At 40.6% G+C, this 26,167-nt stretch overlaps 2 protein-coding genes and 1 pseudogene across 10 annotated transcripts in view; 2 read left to right on the forward strand and 1 right to left on the reverse strand.

Moving 5' to 3' along the window:
* Positions 1-7,355, forward strand: part of HACD3 (3-hydroxyacyl-CoA dehydratase 3) — a 40,185-nt gene extending 32,830 nt beyond the window's left edge. For all 3 annotated transcript variants that reach the window (XM_077881534.1, XM_077881533.1, XM_077881532.1), the window contains 4 exons: positions 251-363; positions 2,032-2,138; positions 2,765-2,896; positions 5,677-7,355. In XM_077881534.1, the coding sequence (XP_077737660.1) occupies positions 251-363; positions 2,032-2,138; positions 2,765-2,896; positions 5,677-5,753 (429 nt within the window). In that variant the 3' untranslated portion in view covers positions 5,754-7,355. The remainder of the gene's footprint in view (positions 1-250; positions 364-2,031; positions 2,139-2,764; positions 2,897-5,676) is intronic.
* Positions 7,356-7,775: 420 nt separating this feature from the next.
* Positions 7,776-26,167, reverse strand: part of INTS14 (integrator complex subunit 14) — a 35,108-nt gene continuing 16,716 nt past the window's right edge. For all 7 annotated transcript variants that reach the window (XM_077881528.1, XM_077881529.1, XM_077881530.1 and 4 more), the window contains 6 exons: positions 25,469-25,561; positions 24,191-24,335; positions 22,711-22,844; positions 13,006-13,124; positions 10,375-10,440; positions 7,776-8,670 (listed from right to left, as the gene is read on the reverse strand). In XM_077881528.1, the coding sequence (XP_077737654.1) occupies positions 8,419-8,670; positions 10,375-10,440; positions 13,006-13,124; positions 22,711-22,844; positions 24,191-24,335; positions 25,469-25,561 (809 nt within the window). In that variant the 3' untranslated portion in view covers positions 7,776-8,418. The remainder of the gene's footprint in view (positions 8,671-10,374; positions 10,441-13,005; positions 13,125-22,710; positions 22,845-24,190; positions 24,336-25,468; positions 25,562-26,167) is intronic.
* Positions 18,065-18,416, forward strand: LOC144302831 (large ribosomal subunit protein eL36 pseudogene; annotated as a pseudogene).

The raw sequence follows: 26,167 nt of genomic DNA on the forward strand, positions 1-26,167 counted from the left end.
TTTTTAAAAAGATTTTGTTGCTTTTTAATTTTTTAAGTAATCTCTACCCCCCCCCCCCCAGTGTGGGGCTTGAATTTCACGACCCTGAGATCAGGAGTTGCCTGCTCCACCGACTGAGCCAGCTAGGCAGCCCTCAGTTTTTTTCTATTTACCTTGAATTTAGAGGCACTAGGTTTTAGGTAATGCATTTATATAGTTTTTGTAGAATATATATTTAAACTTTTTCCTCTCTTGTGGATTCTTTTAATAGCTTCTTGGAAGAAATTTCATTTTGTTTATCATCTTTGGCACCATGGAAGAAATGCAAAACAAAGCTGTGGTTTTCTTTGTGTTTTATTCGTGGAGTGCAGTTGAAGTTTTCAGGTGGGTAGAAATGCCAGCTTGGTAGTTTGAATGCTTCTCCCTCTTCTGGAGCAGCTCTTTTCTGGAGGGAGTTTTATTTGGAGTCTCATTTGGTTTGAGATTAAGGTTCCATGAGTGGAGAGCTCTAGCTGCATCTGTGTGCTCTGCAAAGATGAGGCATTTTTTTTGTTTTGTTTTGTTTCTAAAGATTTTATTTGAGAGAAGAGAGGGGCCACAAGGAGGGGGAGGCGGCAGGGAGAGGGAGAAGGAGGCTCCCCACAGAGCAGGGAGTCTGATGTGGGGCTTGATCTCAGGACCCCAGGATTATGGCCTGAGCTGAACGCAGATACCTAACCGACTGAGCCACCCAGGCGACTGAGCCACCCAGGCGACTGAGCCATGTTTTTTTTGTTGTTGTTTTTGTTTTTTTTTGTTTTTTTTTTTAAAGCAGTCATTAGATCATAGATGGTACCAGCCTGGGCACTGGCGAGCAGAGGGAGGGAGTCAAGAGATGCAGAGAAGGGAAAGACCCATCTTACCATCTTACCCTTCAGGATCTTGCTGTTTTGTTGGAAAGAGGGCTCATCCACATGGGAAAATTTTGAAAGGGGAAGAAATGTGGAGGGAGTAGGCAGGTTGGATGGAACCAGTGAAGACCAGCCTACTAGAAGAATGATGGAAATATATCTTTTACTACAAGATTACTGAAGTTTGAATCAACCCCTTATCTGAATCTGCCATTCTCAGTCGTCAGTAGGAGAAATATCTTTAACAACAACGAAAATATTAAAAGTAGAGGTATTTTTCTCTACCCGACCATACATAGTCCATTTCTTTTTTGGTCAGGTGGAGCAAGGGTTTTGCAGACTGACTCCTCAGCTCTGGGTTTGGAGATATTTTGGCAAAGTTAATAGTTGAGAGGGAGAAGAGGCGGGAGCAGCCCTAGATTGTGTCTTAACTGTGCTCTGAATAGTATCCCGTATACCCTCTAATCTACTAATACAGAGGTGAAAGAGATTATAAAAACTTAATATTAACTCTGGGAAGAAAAATTTCTTTTTTGTTATCTCTTTTTTAAAAAGAGTGTATCTACTTCTAGGTTAGGAGTCTTTTGTATACTTTAATTTTGAATTTTTTTTTGTTTTATTTTTAAGTGGGAGAAGGGCAGAGTTCTGGAGAAGAGAGAGAATCTTTTTTTTTTTTTTTTTTTTGAGGAGAGAGAATCTTAAGCAGACTCCACACTCAATCTCATGACCCTGAGATCATAACCTGAGCTAAAATCAAGAGTGACACTTAACCAACTGAGCTACCCAAGGGCCCCATATACTTTGATGGCATTCCTTTATCCAGAGATAAATTATCAAGGTGTCTGTCATCCTTACCTACTTAGAACATAAATCAGAACTTAAAAAGCAAAGAGCTTTTGAACATTCATTCCATATACTGAACTATTCCAAAGACGGTTCCTTTACGACCTAAACTTAGTCTGCCATCAAAGAGAGTTCACATCCACTGAAAATTGGGAGAAGAGTGTGATGGGAGTTTGTGAGTAGACAGCCCAGGACTATAATTCTGTTCTGAAGAAGCCGTGTGTGGCTCATTGTGAAATTAGTCTTCTTGAATGATGCTCTAGGGTTGCATTGAGGACCTGAAGTAGCTTTTCACATCTGAATTCCTTATTTTCAATAGGTACCCCTTCTACATGCTTTCCTGCATTGACATGGATTGGAAGGTGCTCACATGGCTTCGTTACACTGTGTGGATCCCCCTGTATCCTCTAGGATGTTTGGCAGAAGGTACTTTCTGTTCAGCACTAGGTTTTATAAGCTTGGTTCCAAAGGATAGCTGAGCTGATAGGCCAAAGCTTTCTTCCTTCCTCTGCCAGCCTTAGTCGGATATACGGGTGTTAGACTTTTTAAGAATTTCTTTCTTGTGGCTTCCTTCCATAAAACTCCTGGTACCCGGACTATTCCAGGGAAATAGCTCATTTTTGTAAGGTTTGGAAGCTGGGTGTTCATGTATTGCATGCTTCCTATTTATATGGTATTTAGAGTTTTCCAAAGCAGGTTCTCACAATGACTTCATTTTATTCTAACAAACACCTAGTGAGTGAGGCAGGTAGGGATTTTTCTCTCCCATTTTATAGAATAGAAAACCATAAGCTCAGTGCTATCAAAATGGATGTTCCAAAAAAAAAAACCAAACAAACAAACAAAATGGATGTTCCTCCTTCATACTGTCAGCTTGGAGGCTCATCTTTTGTAAAAACTAGGGAGAGAAATGAAACAGGTACCAAGAGGGAGGAAGCGTTTTCAGCACAGCTGGAACCGAAACTGGGGTGGGGTGGGGGGGTTAGAAGCTTCTCTCACTAGATGGTACTGTATCTCATTTGCTTCTGACAAGTTCTTGTTTCTGCTTTCAGCTGTCTCAGTGATCCAGTCAATTCCAGTATTCAATGAAACAGGAAGATTCAGTTTCACATTGCCATATCCGGTGAAAATCAAAGTTAGATTTTCCTTTTTTCTTCAGATTTATCTTATAATATTATTTTTAGGTAAGTATTGGCTTTTCCCTCTTACTTCTTAGAGGATAGAGTTAAATGACTCAAAGTTTTCAAAGCCTTTAGTAGGCTTGTTATTTCCAGAAGAGTAGTATAGAGTTAAAAATATTATTTTATAAAACAAACCCATGAGGAGAATATGCTATATATTTCTTCCAAATCACCAGTGGGTGAGTTTATATTCTTGGCATGCTCTCAGTCACTGGGAATGTACCATATCTCATGTTTAAAACAATGTAAGAAGCTCTTTAGAAGTAGACTAAGAAGCATATTTTAATTTTACTAATTTTATGACACATTGCTTATCCAGAGTGTTCAGAGGTTATTGTATAATACCACTGGCAGCAAAGAAGGAAGAAGGCAGCCAAGGCCTCTGAGCAGCCAAGATATGTCATAAAGCTTCCATCTAATAATAAGGCCCCCCCTGCTGCTCATGTAAAACCTGCTTATATGTTAAGTTTCTTTGATATAAAATCTCAGATCTTTGCCTTAATTCCTAAAAACTAAGAACTAAAAGAAGTAAACCTAATTATTGCAAATATGAGAAATTTAAAAGCCTTCCTGACCAGAAGGACTGTTTTAGATGAAGTTCTAATGCATTTAATATAATTTACATATTTCTCTCTGTTTTAGTTCATAGAAATCTTAAGGTGGCCCTAATTAAGTAGGACTGTCTGGTCTTCTAGCAACAGGCTATGACAACAGATAGTATGTTAGTTATCTACTGCTGTGGTAACAAATTACCCCAAAACTTAGCAGCTGAACACTGACAATGTTCAGTGACAACAGCTGACAATGAACACTTATTATCGCATATGGCTTCTGAGGGTCAGAAAGCAGCCTAGCTGGGTGGCTCAGAGTCCCTCTGAGGTCTCTGTCAGGGGCTGCGGTTTCTGCAGTCTTGACTGGGATTGGAAGATCTGCTCCAGCTCACTCATGGAACTGTGAACAGGAGGCTTCAGTTTCTTGCCACAGTACTTCTCCATGTGGCTGCTTGGGACATGGCTTCCCACAGAGCAAGTGGTTTGAGGGCCAGAAGCCACACTCTTCATTTTTTGCCTTTAAAAAAAAATTTATTTTTTTAATAGAAATATATTTGACATAAAATTGTGTAAATTTAAGGTATACGTGTTGATTTGGTTCATCGATATATTGTAATGATTACCATTGTAGACACGATTTGCACCTTTATCAGGTCCATACTGCCTTCTATCCCCTCATCTCAGAAGTGACATACCACCACTTTTGCCATATACTGTTGGTTACACAGTCCTACCTGGTACAGTATGGGAGGGGATACACAAGGGTAGGAGATACAGGAGGTAGGATCACTGGGGACCATCTGGGAGGCTAGCTGCCCCAGTGAGAGGAAGACCATGAAAAGTATATCCAAGAAACTCAGTGGTCTTGATCATTTAGGACTGGGGGACAAGAGACCCACACCCTTAGGAGCCCCTTAGGGTACCAGCACATGGCAAAGCACAAGTTACATTATGGGTATAGACCATCTGCCAAAGGTTGGTTGGTTGGTTCTTTCTTTCTTTCTTTCTTTATTTGCTAAAGGTGAAATTTTATTCAATTTCTCCTTCTTTTCTATTTCAGAAAGGGTGTAATTTATTTCAGAAAGATTTCTAACCAGAAAATGTTAAAATGTTTGGCTCTTGAAGGGAGTATGCTTCAGTTTGGAAAATGCACTTATTAAAAGAGTTCTTTACCTCTACTACTGGATAAAGCTAGTGTTACTGCAACTAGGCTCCATGAGGTGTGCATACTGAACGTGTTCAAGAGGAATAAGTATTGGAAGGACCCTTGAAATATTTTACTAGAAAAGTTAGAAGGGTAATATTTTAATGTGCATTAACCCTAGTGCCTTTTCTTCATTTTGTACACTCCAGTTTACAAGGTTTTATATTCATATTGCTTTTGACCACAATGTAGTTTTTCTTATTCTTTAGAATGAAATAAATTTCAAATTTGTGTAATTTAGAAGTACACTCAGTTACATTAGCATATAGATTAAAGTGCTTTTGTAAACATAACATTCATTCTCTCGTTAGTAAGCCTGTAAATTAGGTGTTGTTAACCTTCTTGTACAATGAGGAAACTGAGGTGGGGCTAAGCCACAGAACTTGTTAGTGGTCAAGTAGGATTAAAAGTTTTTTCTGACTCTGAAATCCTGCGATTTTCTAATTTACTTCCTAGAAAAGTGTTTCATACCTTTAAGACTGTTGCTTAATACAGGTTATTGTGTAGCCTTGAATCAAAAATTGGGTTTTTTATTCAGATTTCTATATTTCATTTAATGTAAATCTTAACCTTGAAAGAAAGAACAAAGGAAAACTGAACTCTTATTAATGAGATGTTTAGGAGTGAAGTATACTGATGTCTGTAGCTTACAGTGAAATACATCAAAAATGAGATGGCGATGGGTAGGCGATAAAGTGAATATAATAAAAAGTTAAAGTTGTAGATCTAAGTGTTGGTTTACTGTACACTATGATTGAAAATTTTCATATTAGAATACGGGAGAAGAGGAAATAGTAAACCCACTGGGGACAAAGTGAGTGGTCTCTAGTGCACTGACGATAACTTGTTCAGAGTTAACAATTCCCGAGCACCCTGCAGTAGTAAGCACGGTGCTGTGGGGATAAGGATAAGCAGCCATCTGGAGATAGTCCCTGCCCCAGAAGCTTCTGGTTATAAACATAGACCAAGATGCCCTCAGTCTTTTCCCTTGGTCCCTCATTGTCTTTTTTTTCTTTTTTCTTTTTCAGGGTTGTACATCAATTTCCGTCATCTTTACAAACAGCGCAGGCGGCGCTTTGGACAAAAAAAGAAAAAGATCCACTGAAAAGAGAGATTTAGATGATTTCTTGCCAGTTTGAGCCTAATCTATAATTCTTACAGTTTTACCTTCTTGTACTGATGTAAAAGTTTTTTTAAAGTTAAATGATTAAATTCTCAGTGAGGCTATATATATATATATATATTACCCTTTTCTCCAGTAACATTCCTGAATATCTGTATTATCTTAGTGTAATACTTGCATGACATGGATTCCTGATACCTGAGGACAGGTTTGTTCTTGTGTGTTCCATTAATGACAGCAAAAGACTCACTCAGCCCTACCCCCATGTACTCCTTGTCCTGTCGCTCTCACATGGGCCAGAGATCTTTCTTCAGTGCCCTCACCCTACCAGGTACTGGCCATTCTCATAGCTGGGATTTGTTCATTTCAGCGGTTGCTTGTGATAAAAACAAGCACTGTTGCCTGTGAAAGTGATTCAGGCAGGACCTTACACATTCCGTACCCAAGAGGTGACTTGTGAAGTGGGGTGGCCTTGATTTTTTTTTGAAAATCAAGTTTGACTTAGGCACTGATAAAACATTTCTGAGTCTGAGTGGGGCCAGAGAACACAGATTACTCCTGATCATCTTTTGGCTTCTAACACCACCTGATAGGACAGGGCTTACCTGTGTGCACACTGAGGAGGCACAGAATGGGGAGAAACCAGTCAGAACCTTGGAACACCATGATCACCTACTTCATTCCGAGCTAAGTCAGAACTATTTTTAACACTAAAGATGGAACACTAGTTTAGAAAACCGTGAGATTCTAAGAGTTCCAAACCCAAGTGGGCTACAGGGTGTCCGAAGGGTCCACCTGGTAGGTAGTAACAGCTGCTGGCAGTGCAGCCTGTAGCAACCTGGGAGCGGATGAAACACACCTACAAGACAGTCGTGAAACAGCTTTCTTCCTTCCTCTGCCTTGGCTGAGTCCATTTACTTGTATACCTGTCAGAGTGACGGGCGGAACGGACCGCAAAAACACCTGCCTTTGTTCTGTTGTTTCACTCTTCTGCTCTCAGAGAGTGAAATCAGAGTAAGAACTCTGGCTGGAGGAGCTTAACAAAGCTTCCTGGCGGGAAACCCACCAACAGAGAAACTGAGAGAAAGATCAACATTGTAAAGTTTGGCCATTGTCAAAAACATCGTTTGCTCTACTACATTCCAAGTAAAATATGTGTTAGAAGTGATGCTTGTATAAAAGAATTTAAGAGCACGAGAGCTTTCTGTTCTGTATTCCTATTGTCCTTGGGGGAAAGGAGACTCTGTGAGTTGTGCTCTTTCTCTGGGCCTGACATGGGAATGTGGGTTTGACCTAAAAACATCTAACTAGCACAGGTTGGCTGGTTTTGTTGTTTTTTTTAAACAAGTTCATTGCACTGACGGGTATTTTGCATGTCTGTAACTTCTGTCAACATTTGTTTGTGTTAACTTCTGATGTTCTTTCAACTGACTTTGTTTACTTGGCCAGATCAGCTTTGCAGCACATGCTGCATCTTTGTGGCAGAGTCCTGTACTCTTAGTGATTGTTCTAAACTTCTTTATTGCTGTCTGAGAAAGCAAAAGATTGTGTATTTCTATTAAACATTTACAATCAAAATCCTAATAGCCTGTGTTTACAGATCATTTAGTCTGAGAGGTTTTCAAGCTGTCAATGAGAAAGTCCTTTGTTCAGACAAAATAGTAGATAGCCTGGTGAAATGTTGAACTCAGCATGTTAAAGGGTTGCTTGGGTTGAGGCCTGCGGGAGTGATCCCTCAGGAAATCCAGAGTGATCTGAAAAGCACTGATGACAGAACACTCGGAGAAGTTATGTGACTTGCCAACGTTACGAAGCTAGCTAATGGATTGGTACCGTTTCCACTTGGGTGGAACCTGGCGTAGGCAGAGACCTAACCAGAAACAGGGATGTCCGCATGGAACCCAAGGAACTCAGGATTTACGAATCTGGCCACTTAGGAAGCTGAAATTACATTCAGATGCTAGGACAGGCTGAAAGGCAAGGACCCATTAGTTTCCCAGGGAATCGGTTTTATAGAAAATGACGTATTTTATTTTCATCAAAAAACAGAACAAAACTTGAAGCAACAGGAATCATTTTACACATTTCTGGTTGCTGTTGAAAAGTCTGTATGTCAAGACATACCAAAAGCACCAAAGGGTTATTACCATCAAGGTTTTGCCCGAGTTCTAAGGTTCTGAAACTTAATAGTGTTGGGCTTGTACTTAGCAAATCCCAGACGATTTGGGCTGCTCATTCCAAGGACAGAAGTGGGAAAATATCCAAATGGTTGGGAGAGGAGAGTGAGAAGAGCCTTTCAGGAAGCCAGAGAACCCTCGCTGATTAGGTTTCCTGAGAAGTGGGGAGAGCTCTGTGCTCAGCAGTCTTTTAAGTTTCTCAGGAGATGTGCTCATCATGAGAGCAACAGTGGATTTCTGGGCTTAAAGACTCAGCCCCAGAAAGCGTAGGTCAAAGCCCAAGCAGCCAACCACCCTTCAGAACCCTCCTCAGGTTCGAGCAGTCACTGAAACTCAGAAGCCAGTACTTCTGAGGCAGCCTCAGAGGGTCTTTAGGTGGTTCTTACAGAGGTGAACGAATTGGAAAGTTTTTACCCCCAAGTCATTTTCACCTGTCATGAAAAAAAGAAGGCAGGTTCCCATAGTCAGCGTCACATCCTTTCAGCGCTGCTCCCAGAGAAGTCTGTGTGCAACGGTGTGATGTTGTGCTCATAGCCGGCATACTCGGAGGTGCCGGTACTGGCCAGCTTGAGCTGCTGCGCGGCATGGGTCAGCTGGAATGCGGCGTCTGGGTGCGCTGTGTCGGGCAGCAGCGTGCACTCCCTTTCCAACATGTCAGCCACCCCTTTTAGCAGATCCAGGAAACCAAATGCCAGGGCAGCCTTTCGTAAACGGTTTAGCTCCTGAAACAAGATCGAAAACCCCCACCAATGTTTACGAAATGCATTTTCCTTATCACATACTTACCAAGTGCTCTCAACTCAGTAAGTTTTTCTGGATCCCCTAACTTAAGTGAGCATTTTTATAGGAGAACAAATGCTTGTAGAGATGCCAGTAACAAGAGAGTGTGATGACATGATGGGAGTTCCTCTACAGGTGATCGGAAAGCTGGCTGGCTCAGACACAGGTGGTCATCACCACAGCTGATAAGCACTTACACCAAACACGAGACACTTTGCGCACATTTCATTCACTCATAACTCTCAAGTGAATGACTTTTCCTGTTACTCAGCCATGGAAAAGGCTAGTCCCAAACCTCAGGGGCTCTGAACCCTCTAACCTCCTTCCTGACTGGGCCTTAGGCCAAACAACAATGAACATGTTTGGTGGAGGTTCTGAAAGATTCAAGAAGTCTGACCTGAAAGATTTCACAAAAAGAAGGGTCGGGTAGTGGATGGAAACTGAAATTCAAAAAGCCCCGTCAACCACTTAGCAGCAGTGCAATCTAGGCCAATTGTGTAGCCTCTCCAGGTCTTAGTGGTCTCATGCACAAAGCAAGAAGGGTGGCCTCCTCCTCGTCCTCTGTAGGGGCTGACGCAGTTGCCTGGCTGAGGCCCTTCCACATCTGATAGTGGGATTGTATACAGCTGGAAGTGGGCTTTCTGACCATCTCGCTACTATCATCTGTTAGCAAGATTAAAGTTCAGCAGAAGGCCAAAGTAGGAGTACGCCTTCTTGAGTAGACAGTTGACAAATGTGTGCAGGCAAGAGAGGGACTACCCCCAAGGAGTGGTCACAAGGGGCCATGTACACTATGGGCTTCACGGGGAGGGAGGGCATGGCGGCCAAGCAGCTCTAGTTTGAACTCTGATTAAGGTTGCTCTTGCTTGATTTCACCAGCTTGCCACATAATTAGGTTTGAAGACAACAGTGACATAAAGATAATGAGATAACACCCAAAGTAGCACGTATGTTCTCCGGAAGAGATGCTAGCCTGAGGGAGGCTGTGTGCGCCGTGAACTATTAGCAGCTGGGCCGCAACTGACAACACCGCATACGTCACACACCACTTAATTTCATTTCAACCAAACACTAGATGGAAAAGGAAGAAACAAGGTGTTTCCTTAAATGCACCCCCAACTCCACTCACTAGTTATAACTTTATTCCCTCTGCCAATAGTTCTGGATTAGTTAGGCAGGTTTCCGGAGGGCCATCGTTATCCAATTCATAAAAGTACAATTTTAGTAGTCCTTCCTGGAAGCAGCTTCTTGGGTGGGTAAGAATGTTCTGGGAAATCACCATCCCAGGAGGGCATCCTGGTTGCCTGGGGTTGGACTAGATACTCATATGAGAGTGATGAGGAGAGTTCAGGGCTGGCCCACAGGTTCTTCTGACTTCTTCAGTCACTCACAGCAGCACCAATAAAGAGGAGCCCTTGTGCACAAAATCAGGTCACTTAAATACTTCCAATTCTTGGACTTTAGGGCAGTGGTGGACCTATCACTTCTACTGACTTTATCAATGAAAACACTGAGGCATAAGCCAAATATTTCTAACTGCTGTCCATGTTCACTCTGCTATCACATTCTCCGACAATTGAGAACCATTTATTTTTGGCACACATCCCAGAGCCCACCCTCTTCCACTATAATTCGGATAGTCTCACCTTATAGAATGTCTGTGTTTTTTCAGGTAGTTTCCTTGCATTTCTTAAAATCTTCTGTACATCTGTCTATCAAAGGTAAAAAGATTTCAACAGTAAGATTTTGCAGTCAACGGGGAAAGAATACAAAAGAATGGCTCTAAATGTTTAGAGAAATGAAAATGGGAACAGAGGTACAGTGTCAGCGGATCCCTTCTGAGTTAATGTCACTATTCTATTCAAATTAGTAAAGGACCTCTCTCCTTCAAAATGTTTGATGATAATAAATCCCCTAGTGACAGAAATGAACTTGTCCCACAAAAATACATCCAATTAAACCCATCCATCTATAGCCAACTGCTTTTTTGGCCAGGGTGCCAAGACCATTCAATGGGGGAAGGAACAGTCCCTTCAACAGATGGTGCCAGGACAGTTGGATATCCACATGTAAAAGAATGAAGCTGGACTCTTCATACCATGTACAAAAAAAAAAAAAATAGTTCAGAGACCTAAATGCAAGAGTTAAAACTACAAAAACTCTTAGAAGAAAACATAGGTGTAACTCTTCATGACCTGGGATTGGTAATGACTTCTAAGTTATGACAATAGCATAGCAACAAAAGAAAATTTTTGGCAAATGTTCTTAGCAGCATTATTCACAACAGCCAAAAGGTGGAAACAATCTGAATGTTCATCAACTGAATGAATGGGTAAAGAAATGTGGCCATCATAAAGAATGAAGTAGTGATCTATGTTACAACATGTCTGAATGTTGAAAACATTATGTTAAGTGAAGGAACCCAAAGACAAAAAATCACATACTCTATGATGCTACTTATTTATTTATTAAAGATTTGATTTGAAAGAGTGAGTGAGTGAGAGACAGCACAAGCCAGGAGGAAAGGCAGAGGGAGATTCCAATGTGGAGCTCGATCCCAGGACCCTGGGATCATGACCTGAGCTGAAGGTAGACACTTAACCAACTGAGCCACACAGGCACCTCTATATGATGCTGTTTATATGAAATATCTAGAATAGGGCAAATCCATAGAGTCAAGAAGCAGATTAATGGTTGCCAAGGGCTGGGGGAAGTTAGGAATGTAGAGTGACTTGCTTAATGGGTACAAGGTTTCCTCCTGAGGTGATGAAAATGTTCTAGAACTACATAGTGATGATGGTTGTATAACATTATGATTGTACTAAATGCCACTGAACTGTATACTTTAAAACGGCTGAAATGATCACTTTTATGTGTTTTTCACGATAAAAAAATACACCAAGACCAAAACAAAATTTAAAAATAATTTAAGAAGGGATCCCTGGGTGGCGCAGCGGTTTGGCGCCTGCCTTTGGCCCAGGGCGCGATCCTGGAGACCCGGGATCGAATCCCACGTCGGGCTTCCGGTGCATGGAGCCTGCTTCTCCCTCTGCCTATGTCTCTGCCTTTCTCTCTCTGTGACTATCATAAATAAATAAAAAAACTTAAAAAAAAATAAATAAAAAAAAATAATTTAAGAAAAATTCAGCTTTCCTTCTGACAGGGAAGTACTAGGGTCAGGGATGATAGGAAAGAGAGAATCTGATTTGCCAACAAAGCCCCATCCTCTTAGCCATGGCAGGATGAGTTCAGTTTCTGTGGTAAGGGGGCTACAAGAAACCGTGCCATCAACAGAAGCTACTTCCCTTATTAGATGACCTAACCTCTTCTTGTTTGGCTTAGGTTGGACTCATTGGAGGAATAAAGAAAAAAAAAATGGTGCTCAAATGAGAAAAAAGGCTCTAAAAAGGGGCACCTGGATGGCTCAGTTGGTTAAGAGGCTGCCTTCAGTTCAGGCCATGATCCCAGGGGCCTGGGATGGAGCCCTGCATCAGGGGCTCGGGGGAGCCTGCTTCTCTCTCTCTCTGCCCCCTCCCCCCAACCCATGCTCGCTCTCACTGGAATGCTCTCTCTCAAATAAGTAAAAATCTTTTTCTTAAAAGGCTCAAAAAGTAATTTTTAAAAATAGGTAGAAATGACTGCAAGTCAGTGGAAGGAGAAATATCACTGAGTACTTTGCTTGAAAGCAGCATACCTTGATAACAGTGTAACTTAGTTTTCCATAAAGATGTTTTTATGCAATTAAGGTGTAATGCCATTGCTTGGGTTCTATATGGGGACAGAAGAAATAACCCAACAAAGATTTTTACATCCTTCTTAAAACTGCTGTTAAAGATAAAAGCCATTATGTCAAGGCCTCACCATGTCAAAAATTTTACACTGAACATGCCAGGAAAATGTGTCTCTCTAGAATTGGACATGCTTCCTTTTATCAGACAAGAAAAATCATATAACCCTACATGTAGTTTTCCTGACCCAGGTAGCAGGAAGCTGAGAGCCAAATTGCTCAAATACAATTATCATTTCCCCTTGGGTTCCTGGCACAACTGTCTCCCCTCTTGCTCTAGGTTTTGTGCTGCTCTAAATTTTTAAGAAGTGATTTTGCTGTATACGTGTTTTACTGTAGGCCACCTCAAATTCTTTTTGGAAATAATGACAAACATTGGAAGTAAATGAATTACTAAGTATCAAATGAAAGGAAAATCAAATCAGATGTCTGTCTGCCTGCAGAATTCCTCCCCCTGCCCAGCAGGAAGCAACGTGAATGGTCATGTTACCTGCAGGCCACTGGGTTTGATCCAGACAGTCACATTCTGGGCATAACTGCGTTTGTTTTTGGGCTGCAGGGGGAATGGGCTCTTATTGTCATCCTCTCCATAAGGATTTTCTTTAGCATCTTAAAAGAAAAAGACATTCTTGAAATGACATCTGGTAAAACATAATCAATTACATTTCCAATTAGGCTAGCTCTTCAAATCATTCAATCTTCTACATCCTGTTATTTCCTTAATTAAGAAAATCCATTCACTTCCCTCAGGTTAGGGAACCAGTTCTCAACAGAAAGCCACTGATGCAGGAGACTAAACAATCAACTGAGGCCCATGTAGGTGAAAAAACAAATTAATGTTTTTGAATAGACATACTTCACTTACCTGCTTTATGAACTGAGGTCAGAAAGAATAAAACCATTACATGCGATGATTCTAAAGTATATATTTAAAAAAATTCATAAACACACATAGTACAATTCTATGTAGTCTAGTCCAGTGCTTTCCAACAGAATTTTCTACAATGATCAAATGGTAGTCACTGGTCCATGCGGCCACTGAACACTTAACTTGTGGCTAGAGTGACTGAGGAACTGAATTTTAAATTTTACTCATTTTAACTTAAATAGCCTCAGGTATCTAGTGGTGACAGGACTGGACAGCATAAGTCTAAACAGAGAAAATTCCAGAGGAAAATTTTATGTAGTTACATTAGGAAAAGGGCAAGAGAAGAATTACTTTCTTGGTGAAAATACATCCCATGTATCATGGCATATTAGTTATTGCTTTCAAAGATTTAAAGCCAGGTTTTTTTTTTTTTTTTTAAGCCATGTGAATAAAGTTTTCTGTTTTTCTGCTTCCTGAGCCAATGAAACTTTGCCACTTATATCTACTGGCTAATTTTATCCTGATCACTACCACCTTCTGGGGTAGACAGAGCTGGATCATTTCCCCAACAAGTTTAGGGAGCTTAAATCCCTTGCCCAAATATTCATGTGTGCAACTAGAATTAACCCAGTTTCTCTGAGGCAGAAGCTCTCTAACCCCAATTTGGCCACTAATTTAAATGTTTTCTACTGGCGCCTCCTCCCAGCCCCTCCAAAAGGTATCAGCCCAGCTTTCCAGACATATTTCCACAGATACTTGCACATATATAAACCTTTTTTAGCCAGGCCAAGATCCCAACAGTCTTTCTCCATGCACCACGTTTATTTCCAACTTTCCTGTCACTATTTCTGTTATTTCCCTTGCCTGGAGTGCTCCATTCTCTCATCCACTTATTCCCTTACTTACTTGCTCACTCATTAGCTGTACTAAGTCCCCACTAGCAGCAAGCACTCCACTAGAAGTGTGGATGGAGAAGATTTTTTTCTGGACTCAAGGAACTTACAGAATAAAGAATATGTATTAAGTTCCAAACACTTTATATATACACCTTGTTTCCTTACAGCAACTCTAGTGGGGGGTAGATATTATTGGTCCCATGAAAGATGGGAACTGAGGCTCAGAGAGGTTGGATGTTCACAGGCTTCACAGTCACTCAGTGGGGCCTGCTTGCAAAGGCAATGCTTTTTCTACCACTCAACGCCACTGTTCCTCACATACCCAAACTCACTTATATTCCAGGTCCAGATCTTATCCTACCTTCTCCATCAAGTTGTCCTAAGTGTTCCTGGCACAAAGTACTTTCTCTAGACCCTTTTCTACTATAGCACTCAGTATCAGTATCAAACTTTTCAACATCTAACCCCAGTCTATCTTGTATTGTCTCTAGTTATTTGGAGCCTATATGTGGTAACTGGCTTGACAGACAAAAAATACTGCATTTATGAAAAAAGAACAGGAGATCTTAGACATAAGAGGTATGATAGCAGAAATTTTTAAAACTTGCAAGATAAAGCTGAAGATACTTTACAGAAATTAGAACAAAAAGAAGAAAATGGGAAAATGGGTGGAAAATAATTTTTTTTTAAGATTTTATTTATTTATTCATGATAGTCACAGAGAGAGAGAGAGAGAGAGAGAGAGAGAGGCAGAGACACAGGCAGAGGGAGAAGCAGGCTCCATATAGGGAGCCCGACGTGGGATTCAATCCCGGGTCTCCAGGATTGCACCCTGGGCCAAAGGCAGGCGCCAAACCGCTGCGCCACCCAGGGATCCCGGAAAATAAGAAAATTATACAAAAATCGTAAACAGATGTTTTGGAAAGGGAGAACAAAGAAAACAGAGAGGGGAAAATAAAAAACACGATTCACATTCCCAGGACTGAAGAACATAAACTGCCAGGTGGAAAGGCCCAGTGAATGCCCAGCATGATGAATGAAGAGACTAACAACTAAGTACATCATTCTGAAAATCCAGAACATGAGGACACAAAGAAAACGCCTCTGGGAGAGCAGAGGAAATACAGATCCAGGTCAAAAAACTGGCAGCATGGGATTAGACTCTCAGTAGCAACACAGGAAGCCAGAAAAGAAAAACAGAACTATGCACCAAAAACTCTAACTAAGGTAATGTGATTCCCAGCCCAGCACTCAAAACCCAACTGAACTATCAATACAGATATTTCCAAATATACAAGATTTCAAATACCTACGTCCCATGTACCCTTTTCTCAGGTGGAGTCACAAAACAGGAAAGCCACAGGAGAGATGGGAAGGGAAAGCCTAAAGAACCAACGGTCTACTTAAGAAACAAAAGGAAGGGAAATGACTCTAAGGGGAAAAAAAGAAGACTGACAAAAATGCCTGAAGAAAGTATTTTACTTAGGGGGGAATTATGGCAAGTATACAGAAAAGAGCAAAGAAAAGCAAAGACACAAAAGAAAGTAAAGAGAAGGCCATGAGAGAGCCCAGAGGGGAGGGCGGGGTGCCCTCCTCTGCTGCTGGTCACCCCCACAGCCTGCTTGCCCCGCTCTTTCCTGGAGTCTCTGAGGAACCTCAGTGTCTTCCAATACAGCCTTCCTTTTAACGGAAGTTAGAAGACAGCTGACCTTTGAACAACATGGTTGTAAACCGTATAGGTCTACTAATACACAAAACTTTTCCCATAAATACAAATACTGTAAATGTATTTTCTCTTTGTTAGGCTTTTTAAAATAATATTTTCTCTAGCTTTCTTGATTGTAAGAATGCAGCATATAATACATATAACATACAAAATATCTGTTCATCAACTGTTTGTTATTGGGTAAGGCTTATGGTCAACAGTAGTCCCTTACTAGTTAAGTTGTGGGAGAGTTAAAAGTCATAACCCCCACATTATTCAGGAGTCAACTGCACATTTATCTTGCCTGCTAGAAAAAAGAAAAAAATGTCTTAAAAAAATAATAACTGGTGCAGAGAACAAAGAGTTGCAAAACAAAATGTAACTCAGTGTACCACATGGCTTAGTCATAAATAATGTTCACATCATCTAACAAGGACAGAATACTGCTTTACCCAAAAAAGAACACTGTAACCACACTGGAAGGATAGAAGGGAAAAATGTGCTTCTTGGGTGGGTGGGTGGGGATGGTGAAGCTAACAGAGCTAAGCAGTCAACATTAAAAAATAAAAAAGGACATTTAAAATGGAAAAAAACCTCAATACTTATATTATTTATAAGTATAAATACCAAAACAAAACCTCCCACAATTAGAAGTTGTAAGTGGTTGTTTCTAGGAACAGAATGAGAAGTAGGAGGGATAGCTATAAACAACCATACTGTTTTGCATGCCTTGGTTTGACTAAAAATAAATAATACATACAAGTTCTTTGACATTGGCCATGGAAAAATTTTTCTAGGTATGTCTCTTCAAGCAAGGGAAACGAAAGCAAAGTAAAGCTACTGGGAGGGAGTACATTAAAATATAAAACTTTTGCAGTCAAGAAAATCATCAACACAACAAAAAGGCAACCGATTGAATGGAAGAAGACATTTGTAAATGATATATCCAGTAAGCAGTTAACATCCAAAATATCTCAAGAGCTTCTACAATTCAGTACCAGAAAAACAAATAATACAATTAAAAAATAGGCAGAGGACCTGAATAGACATTTTTTGGGAGACATGCAAATGGCCAGCAGACACATGAAAAGATGCTCAACATCACTGATCATCAAGGAAATGCAAATTAAAACCATAACGCATTATCACCTTATACCTGACAGAATGACTAAAATAAAAAACAAAAAATAGAGATGCCTGGATGGCTTAGTCAATTAAACGTTAGACTCTTGGTTTTGGCTCAGATCGTGATTGTGGGATCGAGCCCTGTGTTGGGCTCCGTGCTCAGAGAGAAGTCAGCTTGAAAGACTCTCTCCCTCTGCCCTACCCTCACATACACACACACACACACACACACACACACACTCTAAAATAAATAAATAAATCTTTAAAAACAATCAAACAAAAACAAAAAATGAGTATTGACCAGGATGTGAAGAAAAAGAAACCTCTGGTTCCTTGAGCAATGTTGGTGGAAATACAAATTAGTGCAGTCACTGTGGAAAACAGTATGGAGGTCCCTCAAAAAATTAAAATAGAATTACTATGTATGATTCATTAATTCCACTACTGGGTATTTACCAAAGAAAATGAAAACACTAATTTGAAAAGATATATGCACCTCTATATTTACTGCAGCGTTATTTACAACAGCCAAGGTATGGAAGCAACCCAAGAATCCATCTATAGAAGGATGGAAAAAGATAAGGCGTGTGTATTTATCTACACAATGGGATATTATTCAGCCATAAAAAAGAATGAGATCTTGCCATTTGTAACAATATGGTGCTAAGTGAAATAAGTCAGAAAGACAAATCCCACACAACTTCTCATATGTATAATTTCAGAAACAAAAGAAATAAAGAAAGAGACAAAAAACAGACTCTTAAGCAGAGAGAACTGGTGGTTGCCAGATAGGAGGTGTGTGGGAAGATGGGTGAAAGAGATAAAGGGGATTAAGCACAAGTAATGTATAGAATCGCTGAATCATTATATCCTATACCTGAAACTAACACAGTATGTTAATTATACTTCAATTAAAAAAAAAAAAAAAAAGAAAAAACCTGGGGGGGCAGCAGCCATGGCTCTGTGCTACCCTACAGCCATGGACGTCAACGAGGACCACAAGTTGGCTAAGAATATCAGTGACCACAGCCACTACCATGGGCGCCTCACCAAGCATATCAAGTCTGCGCAGGACATGATCCTCTTGGATCATGTGAGGCTTCGCTCCATACGAGCAGTGTGCCATGGAGCTGCTCAAGGTCTCCAAGGACAAGTTCACCAAGAGAAGGGTGGGGACACACATTTGTGCCAAAAGGAAAAGAGAAGAGCTAAGCAATGTCCTGGCAGCCAGGAGGAAAGTGGGAGTCAAGAAGGACTTCACTCCCTCCCCTGTCTGTAATAAAGCCTGTTTTATTCTAACTTCATAAGACTGTCTCCAGAATTAAATGAGATTACACATTTCATTGTGTCTAGCACAGTGCCTGGTACAAAGTTAAATTCAATAAAATGTAGCTTTATTCTCTTAATTTGAAAAAAAAGAACAGACCCTGAGGCAGGAAAAAATGAATAAGGGGCAAAGTAAAAAGCAGTTCAAACCTGAATGAAAAATATGTGTAACAAACCAAGCACTGCTAGATTGGAAACTAGATTAGAAAGGAATCTGGGGGATCCCTGGGTGGCGCAGTGGTTTAGCGCCTGCCTCTGGCCCAGGGCACGATCCTGGAGACCCGGGATCGAATCCCACGTCGGGCTCTCGGTGCATGGAGCCTGCTTCTCTCTCTGCCTGTGTCTCTGCCCCCCTCTCTCTCTCTCTCTGTGGCTATCATAAATAAATAAACTTATAAAAAAAAAAAAAAAAAAAAAGAAAGGAATCTGAATGTTACACTTCAGATTATGGACAAGTAATCTGTGTGAAAAATGTCACAACAGTCTAGGTCAGGGATCAACAAACTTTTCCTGCAAAGGGGCCAGACAATAAATATTTTAGTTTATGGGTTATATGGTTTCTGTTGCAACTGCCCGACTCTGCCCCCAAAGCAGGAAAGCAGCCCTAGATAAGACACACCTAAATGAGTATGACTGTGTAATGAAACTTTACATTAAAGCTTTATTTACAAAATAAACAGTGGGCTAGTTTGGCCAGCAGGCATTGGTTAGCTGGCCTTTGATCTAAATGAAAGGTAAAAAAAAAGCCAAAACAGGGCAAGAGCAGGGCAAATGAAAAGGCAGAATGAATTTAGGATTGCTACAGAGACCAGGAGGTAAGGAATCTCTACAACCTAATACCCACAGCTTCCTCTGCCCTGTGCTCTCCAGTTACTGCCTTACTTTTCTCTTCTTGTGGCAAACCTGTCATGGTCGTTTCCTCATCTTAGACACACTCCTCAACTTGCCTCCTAGCTAACCATGGACCTAAGTTACCCAAAAATCTCCTGTAGGGATGAAATGACTCTTGATTCATAGTGTCCTCTTCATTCCTCCTGGTTCTATTCCTTCCTAAAACTCTTTACAACACTCATTCTGCAGTCTCTTTTAGATTAAGTTCTCAAGGGACTAATCCTCCTGTTGGCCTCCCTTCAAAAGAAATAAAATCCTTACATAATTTAAAGACTTTTCTTCAAATCAGGAACACATCTTCAGCAGGGATATTTTTGGCAGAAGTCCTTTTGCCTTGGGTTGTCATTATATTTACTCTGGAGGATGCACCATGGGTTTCATTGCTTCAGAAAGAGTTTTTTAGTGCATTATTTGGTTTTGGAGAGTCCTACTTCAGAATGGGTAGTGTCAATCTGCATGGTGCACAACTTGGGCTTCAAATTCTCATGGGAGCCTTTTTTTTTTTTTAATATGTAGAAAAACAGGTAGAAACAATGGGTAGAATTTTTTTTAATTAATTAATTTATGATAGTCATCAGAGAGAGAGAGAGAGAGGCAGAGACACAGGCAGAGGGAGAAGCAGGCTCCATGCACCGGGAGCCTGATGTGGGATTCGATCCCGGGTCTCCAGGATCGCGTCTTGGGCCAAAGGCAGGCGCCAAACCGCTGCGCCACCCAGGGATCCCTGGGTAGAATTTTTCTTGTCAACATCTCACCGAGGGAACAGATCTTCCACATTCCTAGCTTTACTCAGAGATTTCAGTTCTTTGTCTTGTTTGGAACCAAAATCATATCTCTTTTCCTGTGTGAACTTTAAAATGCCAGGCCCTGTATCCTACCCCAAGAGCTGGCCAACTACGGCCTGCTGCCTCTTTTTGAGTTAAAAATGGCTTTTATATTTTTAAATAGTTGGGGGAAAAATCGAAAGAATAAGATTTCATGACATGTGAAAATTATACGAAATTCAAATTCTGGTGTCCATAAAGAATATTTTATTGGAAGAGGTCACTCCCATTCATTTACGTATTGTGCTAAAATGGCAGTGTTTAGCAGTTAAGACAGAGATCATATGGCTTGCAAAAACTAAAATATTTACTATCTGGCCCTTTATTGATACAGCTTACTGCCTAGCTTCTAGGGTCTATACTCAGTCAAAATCTTTTCTAGGCTTCAGTGGCAAAGGCATCCTTCAGGCTAAACTGACATGCACATGTGCAGTAGACAGGGTATGCAGGCCACATATAATACATCTGTATGAGACACTGTACTTTTTTCTTGAATCTTTTTATTCTCTTGGCTTCTGTGACATCACTTTCTTCTACTTTTCCTTCTGCCTATTCCCTTCTCATTTTCATTTATTAGCACCCTTTCCACTATCACCAGTAGTTACTCTTTTCTAAGGATTTGGTCCTTGGGTCTCTTTTTTTCTTCCTGAGGCAAGGGCTTCTTAATGTGTGGTTATGGATCACCTGGATCATAAGCACTTGGGTAATATTAGAACTTCAAGTTCTTGGGCCGGAATCCAGACCTACTGAATCAGAATCTCTGTAAGTGGGGCCCAGGGAACAATTTTTAAAGGAGTTCCTCTGTTTTGTTTTTTGTACATAAGAATTCAAATGTGTGAAGCACTGCCCTAAACAATTGCCCTCATTCTCACCATTTTAACTATCAGCAGTATGCTTATAACTAAAAATTATATATCCAACTCTGTCCTCTTTGCAGAACTCCTATAGGAACTATCTCTAGGCACCTCTACCTAAATCTCACAGGCATAAATTCAACATGCACAGAAGATGTCTTTCCAAATCTACTCTTCTTCCTCTGTTCTCTGCTCCCATTAACAATATCACCTTTCTCCCTGCAGCCCAAGTCAGAAACCTGGTATCATCCTCAAGACCTCCATTTCCTTTATCCTCATCCAAACACTGTTGATTCTGCTTCCTGAATATCTTTTCCATGGATCTCCATCCTCTCTATTCCCAGCCACTGTTCATTCTGGCTCTCATCTTTGTATCTTCAGGACTATCACAGTAGACTTCTAACTATGGGATGCCTTTACCTTTCCAAATCCACACTCCACAGAATTATCTTTTATTTTTTTTTAATATTTTATTTATTTACTTATCTGAGAGACAGCGTGCATACATGAGCAGAGGAGGAACAGAGAGAGAGGGAGAGAGAATGTCAAGTAGAGTCCTCACTGAGTATGGAACCTAATGCAGGGCTTGATCTCACAACAGCCCGGAGATCATGGCCTAAGCATGAATCAGATGCTTAACCAACTGAGCCACCCAGGTGTGCCCAGAATTATCTTTCTAAACTCAAATTTATTAGCTCCAACTTGAATTTCAGCCATATTACACAACTCCAGGAGGCACCAGTACCCAGAATACAAACTCTCCTACAATGTCTCTCCTCTGTGAAGATTTCCCTTAGTCCTCTAGGCAGAGCTGATCATCTAGGCCAACTCTGATCTTATACCAGTCTGTTTATTATTCCATTTTCTACTGGACTTTGAGCAACTCTGGCTAACTTTTATCCCCTAAAAGGTTGCTTGGTAGATGTTCCTGATATTGAATTGGGTCCAAATGAGTCAAGGATGACTCTACAGGTGGAGCCTGAGTACCTAGGAATACTTAGGTCTCAATTAGATGGGGCAGGAAAGTCAGAAAAAGGAACAGTTTAGGAGAGAAGAGTTAAGAGACTACAGTTTCTGTAACAAACATGCTGCGAGCTGCTTGGTACTACAGCAGAATATCCAGGTGGACAGGTCTAACTGGGAACTGGAAATATGACATGCAAGTTCCAAGGAGAGATCAAGTAGGACCAGAGTCATACATGTGGGGGAGTTTGAAGCTATGATGGTTGATGAAATAACCAAGAGAGAATAATCCAAGAGAAGATGGCAAAGAAAATCATGAGGCAAGAGGAAGATAAGATGATAAGAAAAAGCAAAGGTGCCAAAGGAAAAAGTATATCAGGAGAATGCAATGTTAGGAAAGCCAAGGGAAAACACTTTCAAGATGGGGGTTAAATCATCTAGAAATGACTAGGGATACCTGAATTGAAAATAGTATACTGAAGAAAAAAATGTTTATGGACAGTAACTTTCCCCTGTAGGCAGAGCATTTATGTTTACTTAAAGCAACCTAGTCGGTTTCCCCAAGGTAAAGTTAAAGTTCAGACATAACAGTCTGCTGGGGTTCTCCATGCACAAACCCAGCATTAGAGACCACAGCACATCCATCCAGAGATCACACAGCTCTCTGACTACACAGTCAGAGCCATTCAGAATAGCAGAGAGAAAACAAAGTCAAGATAAGTAAAATCTGATCTGGGTTATACCTGAAATAGGACCCAATTGTGCCATTTTCCCTAGCCATGGGAGAGGTTCTGGGCCAGGCTCAAAGAGAGACATCATGAGGTTTGATTTCTTCTTGCTGTCAGCTTGGGAGTAGAGCATTCCATGCCATTCAGGACTAGATGGAGAGAAGATGGAAGATCAGAAGAACGTCAAGCCTGGGACTATAAAGTTAAGTGAATGTCAAGCCTGGGACTATAAAGTTAAGTAAGTCTAGCCAGTGTTTTTCTTGAGAGACAGGGACTTCAACTTTGCAATCAGGTGTTTTTACTAAAACCAAATCCTAAAACTGAAAATGCATACTGCTGCCCCCTAATGTTGCCATTCCTCTGGGAAATGTATTATTTTTCAGTTAGGTAGATATGGAAATCAAAAGTAATCTTAAAAAAGAAAAAAAAATCACAAGGGCAGCAAATAGCTACAGAGGTTGGGAAGAGTAAGGGTTGTGACCTATGTTTCAGCTGCTTCCATGAGTCATTCACAGCAGCACCAACACAGAGCAGCATTTCTAACAAAGGGCACAAAGCCATCACCCAGCTCTATTGATGCTTCTCAAAGGGCCCCAGGGAATTCTCATATTCAGAGCAGTACAAGTAGCTTGGGTACCAAGAAATACAGTAAACTAATACCTAATAAGAATTGCATTCTTCTTTTTGGACCAGGTAATTTTAACTCAAGTAGAAATGGAACTTCATCTGAGTACTCCTAACCTCTTCATCTTCTATACCAGTCAAACCCAGGTGATAGCCAGAAGATGATCAGTCACCTCTTCTTTCCTAACAATAGGTATTCTAGAAAGGGAAGCATATGGTTTTGCAAATTTCAAGACTGTAGCAAAAGTAAAAGCTAGAAAGATGTTTCCCACAGGGATGGGTTAGCAGTGTTCATGAACATGGGCTCTGGAGTCAGAATGCAAGTAAGAACCCTTGCTCTTTCATTTAGGTGCTGTGTGACCTTTAGCAAGTTCCTTGACCTCCCTAAGCCTCAGTTTCTCACCTATACAACAAGGATAATGCTGACACCCCCTGTACAGTGTTGTTGTAAGGGATTACATGAATTAACGTATGTAAAGTGACTAGAGGAGTGCCTGGCACATGGTAAAATGTTCAATTAATGTTCTTGGAATCCTATTTCATTTAGTTTCACCTCCTCATCTTATAGCTGAGGAGCCTGTGAATACTGCGTAAGATCCCACAGCAACTGTTACAACTGAATCCAGATTTCCTAGATAGAATAGAAAAGAAAAAAACAGAAAAAAGGATATAATATAAAAGCAATAGAATTTAAAGGCTCACTCTGTACTTATTCTAGGGGATGATTTAAAGAGCAGTTTAGAAGGTGATGTTAGGTGGGAAGGGTATGGCCAAGAGAGGAAAAAGGTGATGAGGAAAAGTCTGGGAAATACTTCACTTTGTACACTGATTCTTCTCCCTCATTCAACCAAAGGTAAAGAAAGTTTCTTACCCTAATTGAACTATTGCCACCATTCCTTCCACTTTTAGGCTGCCATGGAGCAGGACACAAAAGTTGGGTATTTTGCCTGCAATTTGATTGGCTGAATTTTCATCTTCGTTGTCATCAGTTATGCCAGTACCCACCTCATCACCTTCTGTGAAAACAGGTCAGACTAAGATTAGCTACAAAAACCTCAAATTCCAATTATACTCCTGGCTATTTCTATCCTTGGGAGGAGAGTATTCGATTATAAAGTCATATTATAACAAGTAAGAAAAACTCCTATTCATAGGTTTTCCTATGTCCATATAAAAATCAGTTTTCACATATTATATGAATTGCATTTATATAAAACATCCAGAATAGGCAAACTTATAGAAACAGAAAAGACATTTAGTGGTTACCTGGGGCTGAGGATGATGGGAAGCTAGAGATTGACAGCTAAAGGGTTTCTTTTATGGTAGTGAAATTGAAACAGCAGAAACAGTCTTGCAGTATATTAGGCAACACTCCATTTTTTAAATATTCAATCCAATAACTATTCCTTTCTCCTAATTCTGCAAAATGGACTATCATACTATCAATTATATACTTAAAAAAATTTTTTTTATTGGAGTTCAATTTGCCAACATATAGCAGAACACCCAGTGCTCATCCCACCAAGTGCCCCCCTCATTGCCCATCACCCAGTCACCCCAACCCCCCACCCACTTCCTCTTCCACTACCCCTTGTTCGTTTCCCAGAGTTAGGTGTCTCACGTTTTGTCACCCTCATTGATATTTTCACTCATTTTCTCTCCTTTCCCTTTATTCCCTTTCACTAATTTTTATATTCCCCAAATGAATGAGACCATATAATGTCTGTCCTTTTCCAATTGACTTATTTCACTCAGCATAATACCCTCCAGGTCCCTCCACGTCGAAGCAAATAGTGGGTGGGTATTTGTCATTTCTAATGGCTGAGTAATATTCCATTGTATACATATACAGCTTCTTTATCCACTCATCTTTTGATGGACACCGAGGCTCCTTCCACAGTTTGGCTACTGTGGACATTACTGCTATAAACATCAGGGTGCAGGTGTCCTGGCGTTTCACTGCATCTGTATCTTTGGGGTAAATTCCCAGCAGTGCAATTGCTGGGTCGTAGGGCAGGTCTATTTTTAACTCTTTGAGGAACCTCCGCACAGTTTTCCAGAGTGGCTGTACCTCAACTACATACATTTAAGAGTAACTTTAGATCATAAGATGCTTCATCTGTATCACTGGAATAACAAGAGAACTCACCTTTGTTAAGTGCTATTGGTAGGACCAGATGTCTGGACAGAACTGGGGGACTTGAAATATCAGCTATATCAATAAATCCCACTATTTCCAAATCTGAAAAGAAATGAATCAACACAGAATTAGTTAATGTATAGGTAAGTACATTTTTTTTCTATGTACTAGGTTTCACAAATATAACGTTCACGTGAGGAATTCAGATGTGACTAGGAAGGTTTTAGAAGTTTCTCTGGCTGACTCATAATTTGCATTTTATTTATTTTATTTTATTTTTTTAAAGATTTTATTTATTTATTCATGAGAGACAGAGAAAGAGGCAGAGACACAGGCAGAGGGAGAAGCAGGCTCCATGCTCTCAAGCAGCCCGACGTGGGACTCGATCCCTGGTCTTCAGGATCACACCCTGGGCTGAAGGCAGGCGCTAAACTGGTGAGCCACCTGGGCTGCCCCTGAGCCACGGGGGCTGCCCCATAATTTACATTTTAAATGGCTCAGGAAATAAGAATAACTGCCTTTCATTAATTATTTAAGTTTTAAGACAAATCAGCTAGATTTTTTTTTTATAGGCTAGGTCCCCAGCCAAGGCAAAAGCTTAAAGATCTAATCCCTGTTTCGTCAAGGATCTTCAGGTCAGCAGGGGGCATCATAGTCAAGCACTTCCACCACTCCATCCTTGCAGGAGATGCAGCCATCCAAGGCAGA

Source organism: Canis aureus, chromosome 32 (genome assembly GCF_053574225.1).
Source record: "Canis aureus isolate CA01 chromosome 32, VMU_Caureus_v.1.0, whole genome shotgun sequence".
NCBI lineage: Eukaryota > Metazoa > Chordata > Mammalia > Carnivora > Canidae > Canis > Canis aureus.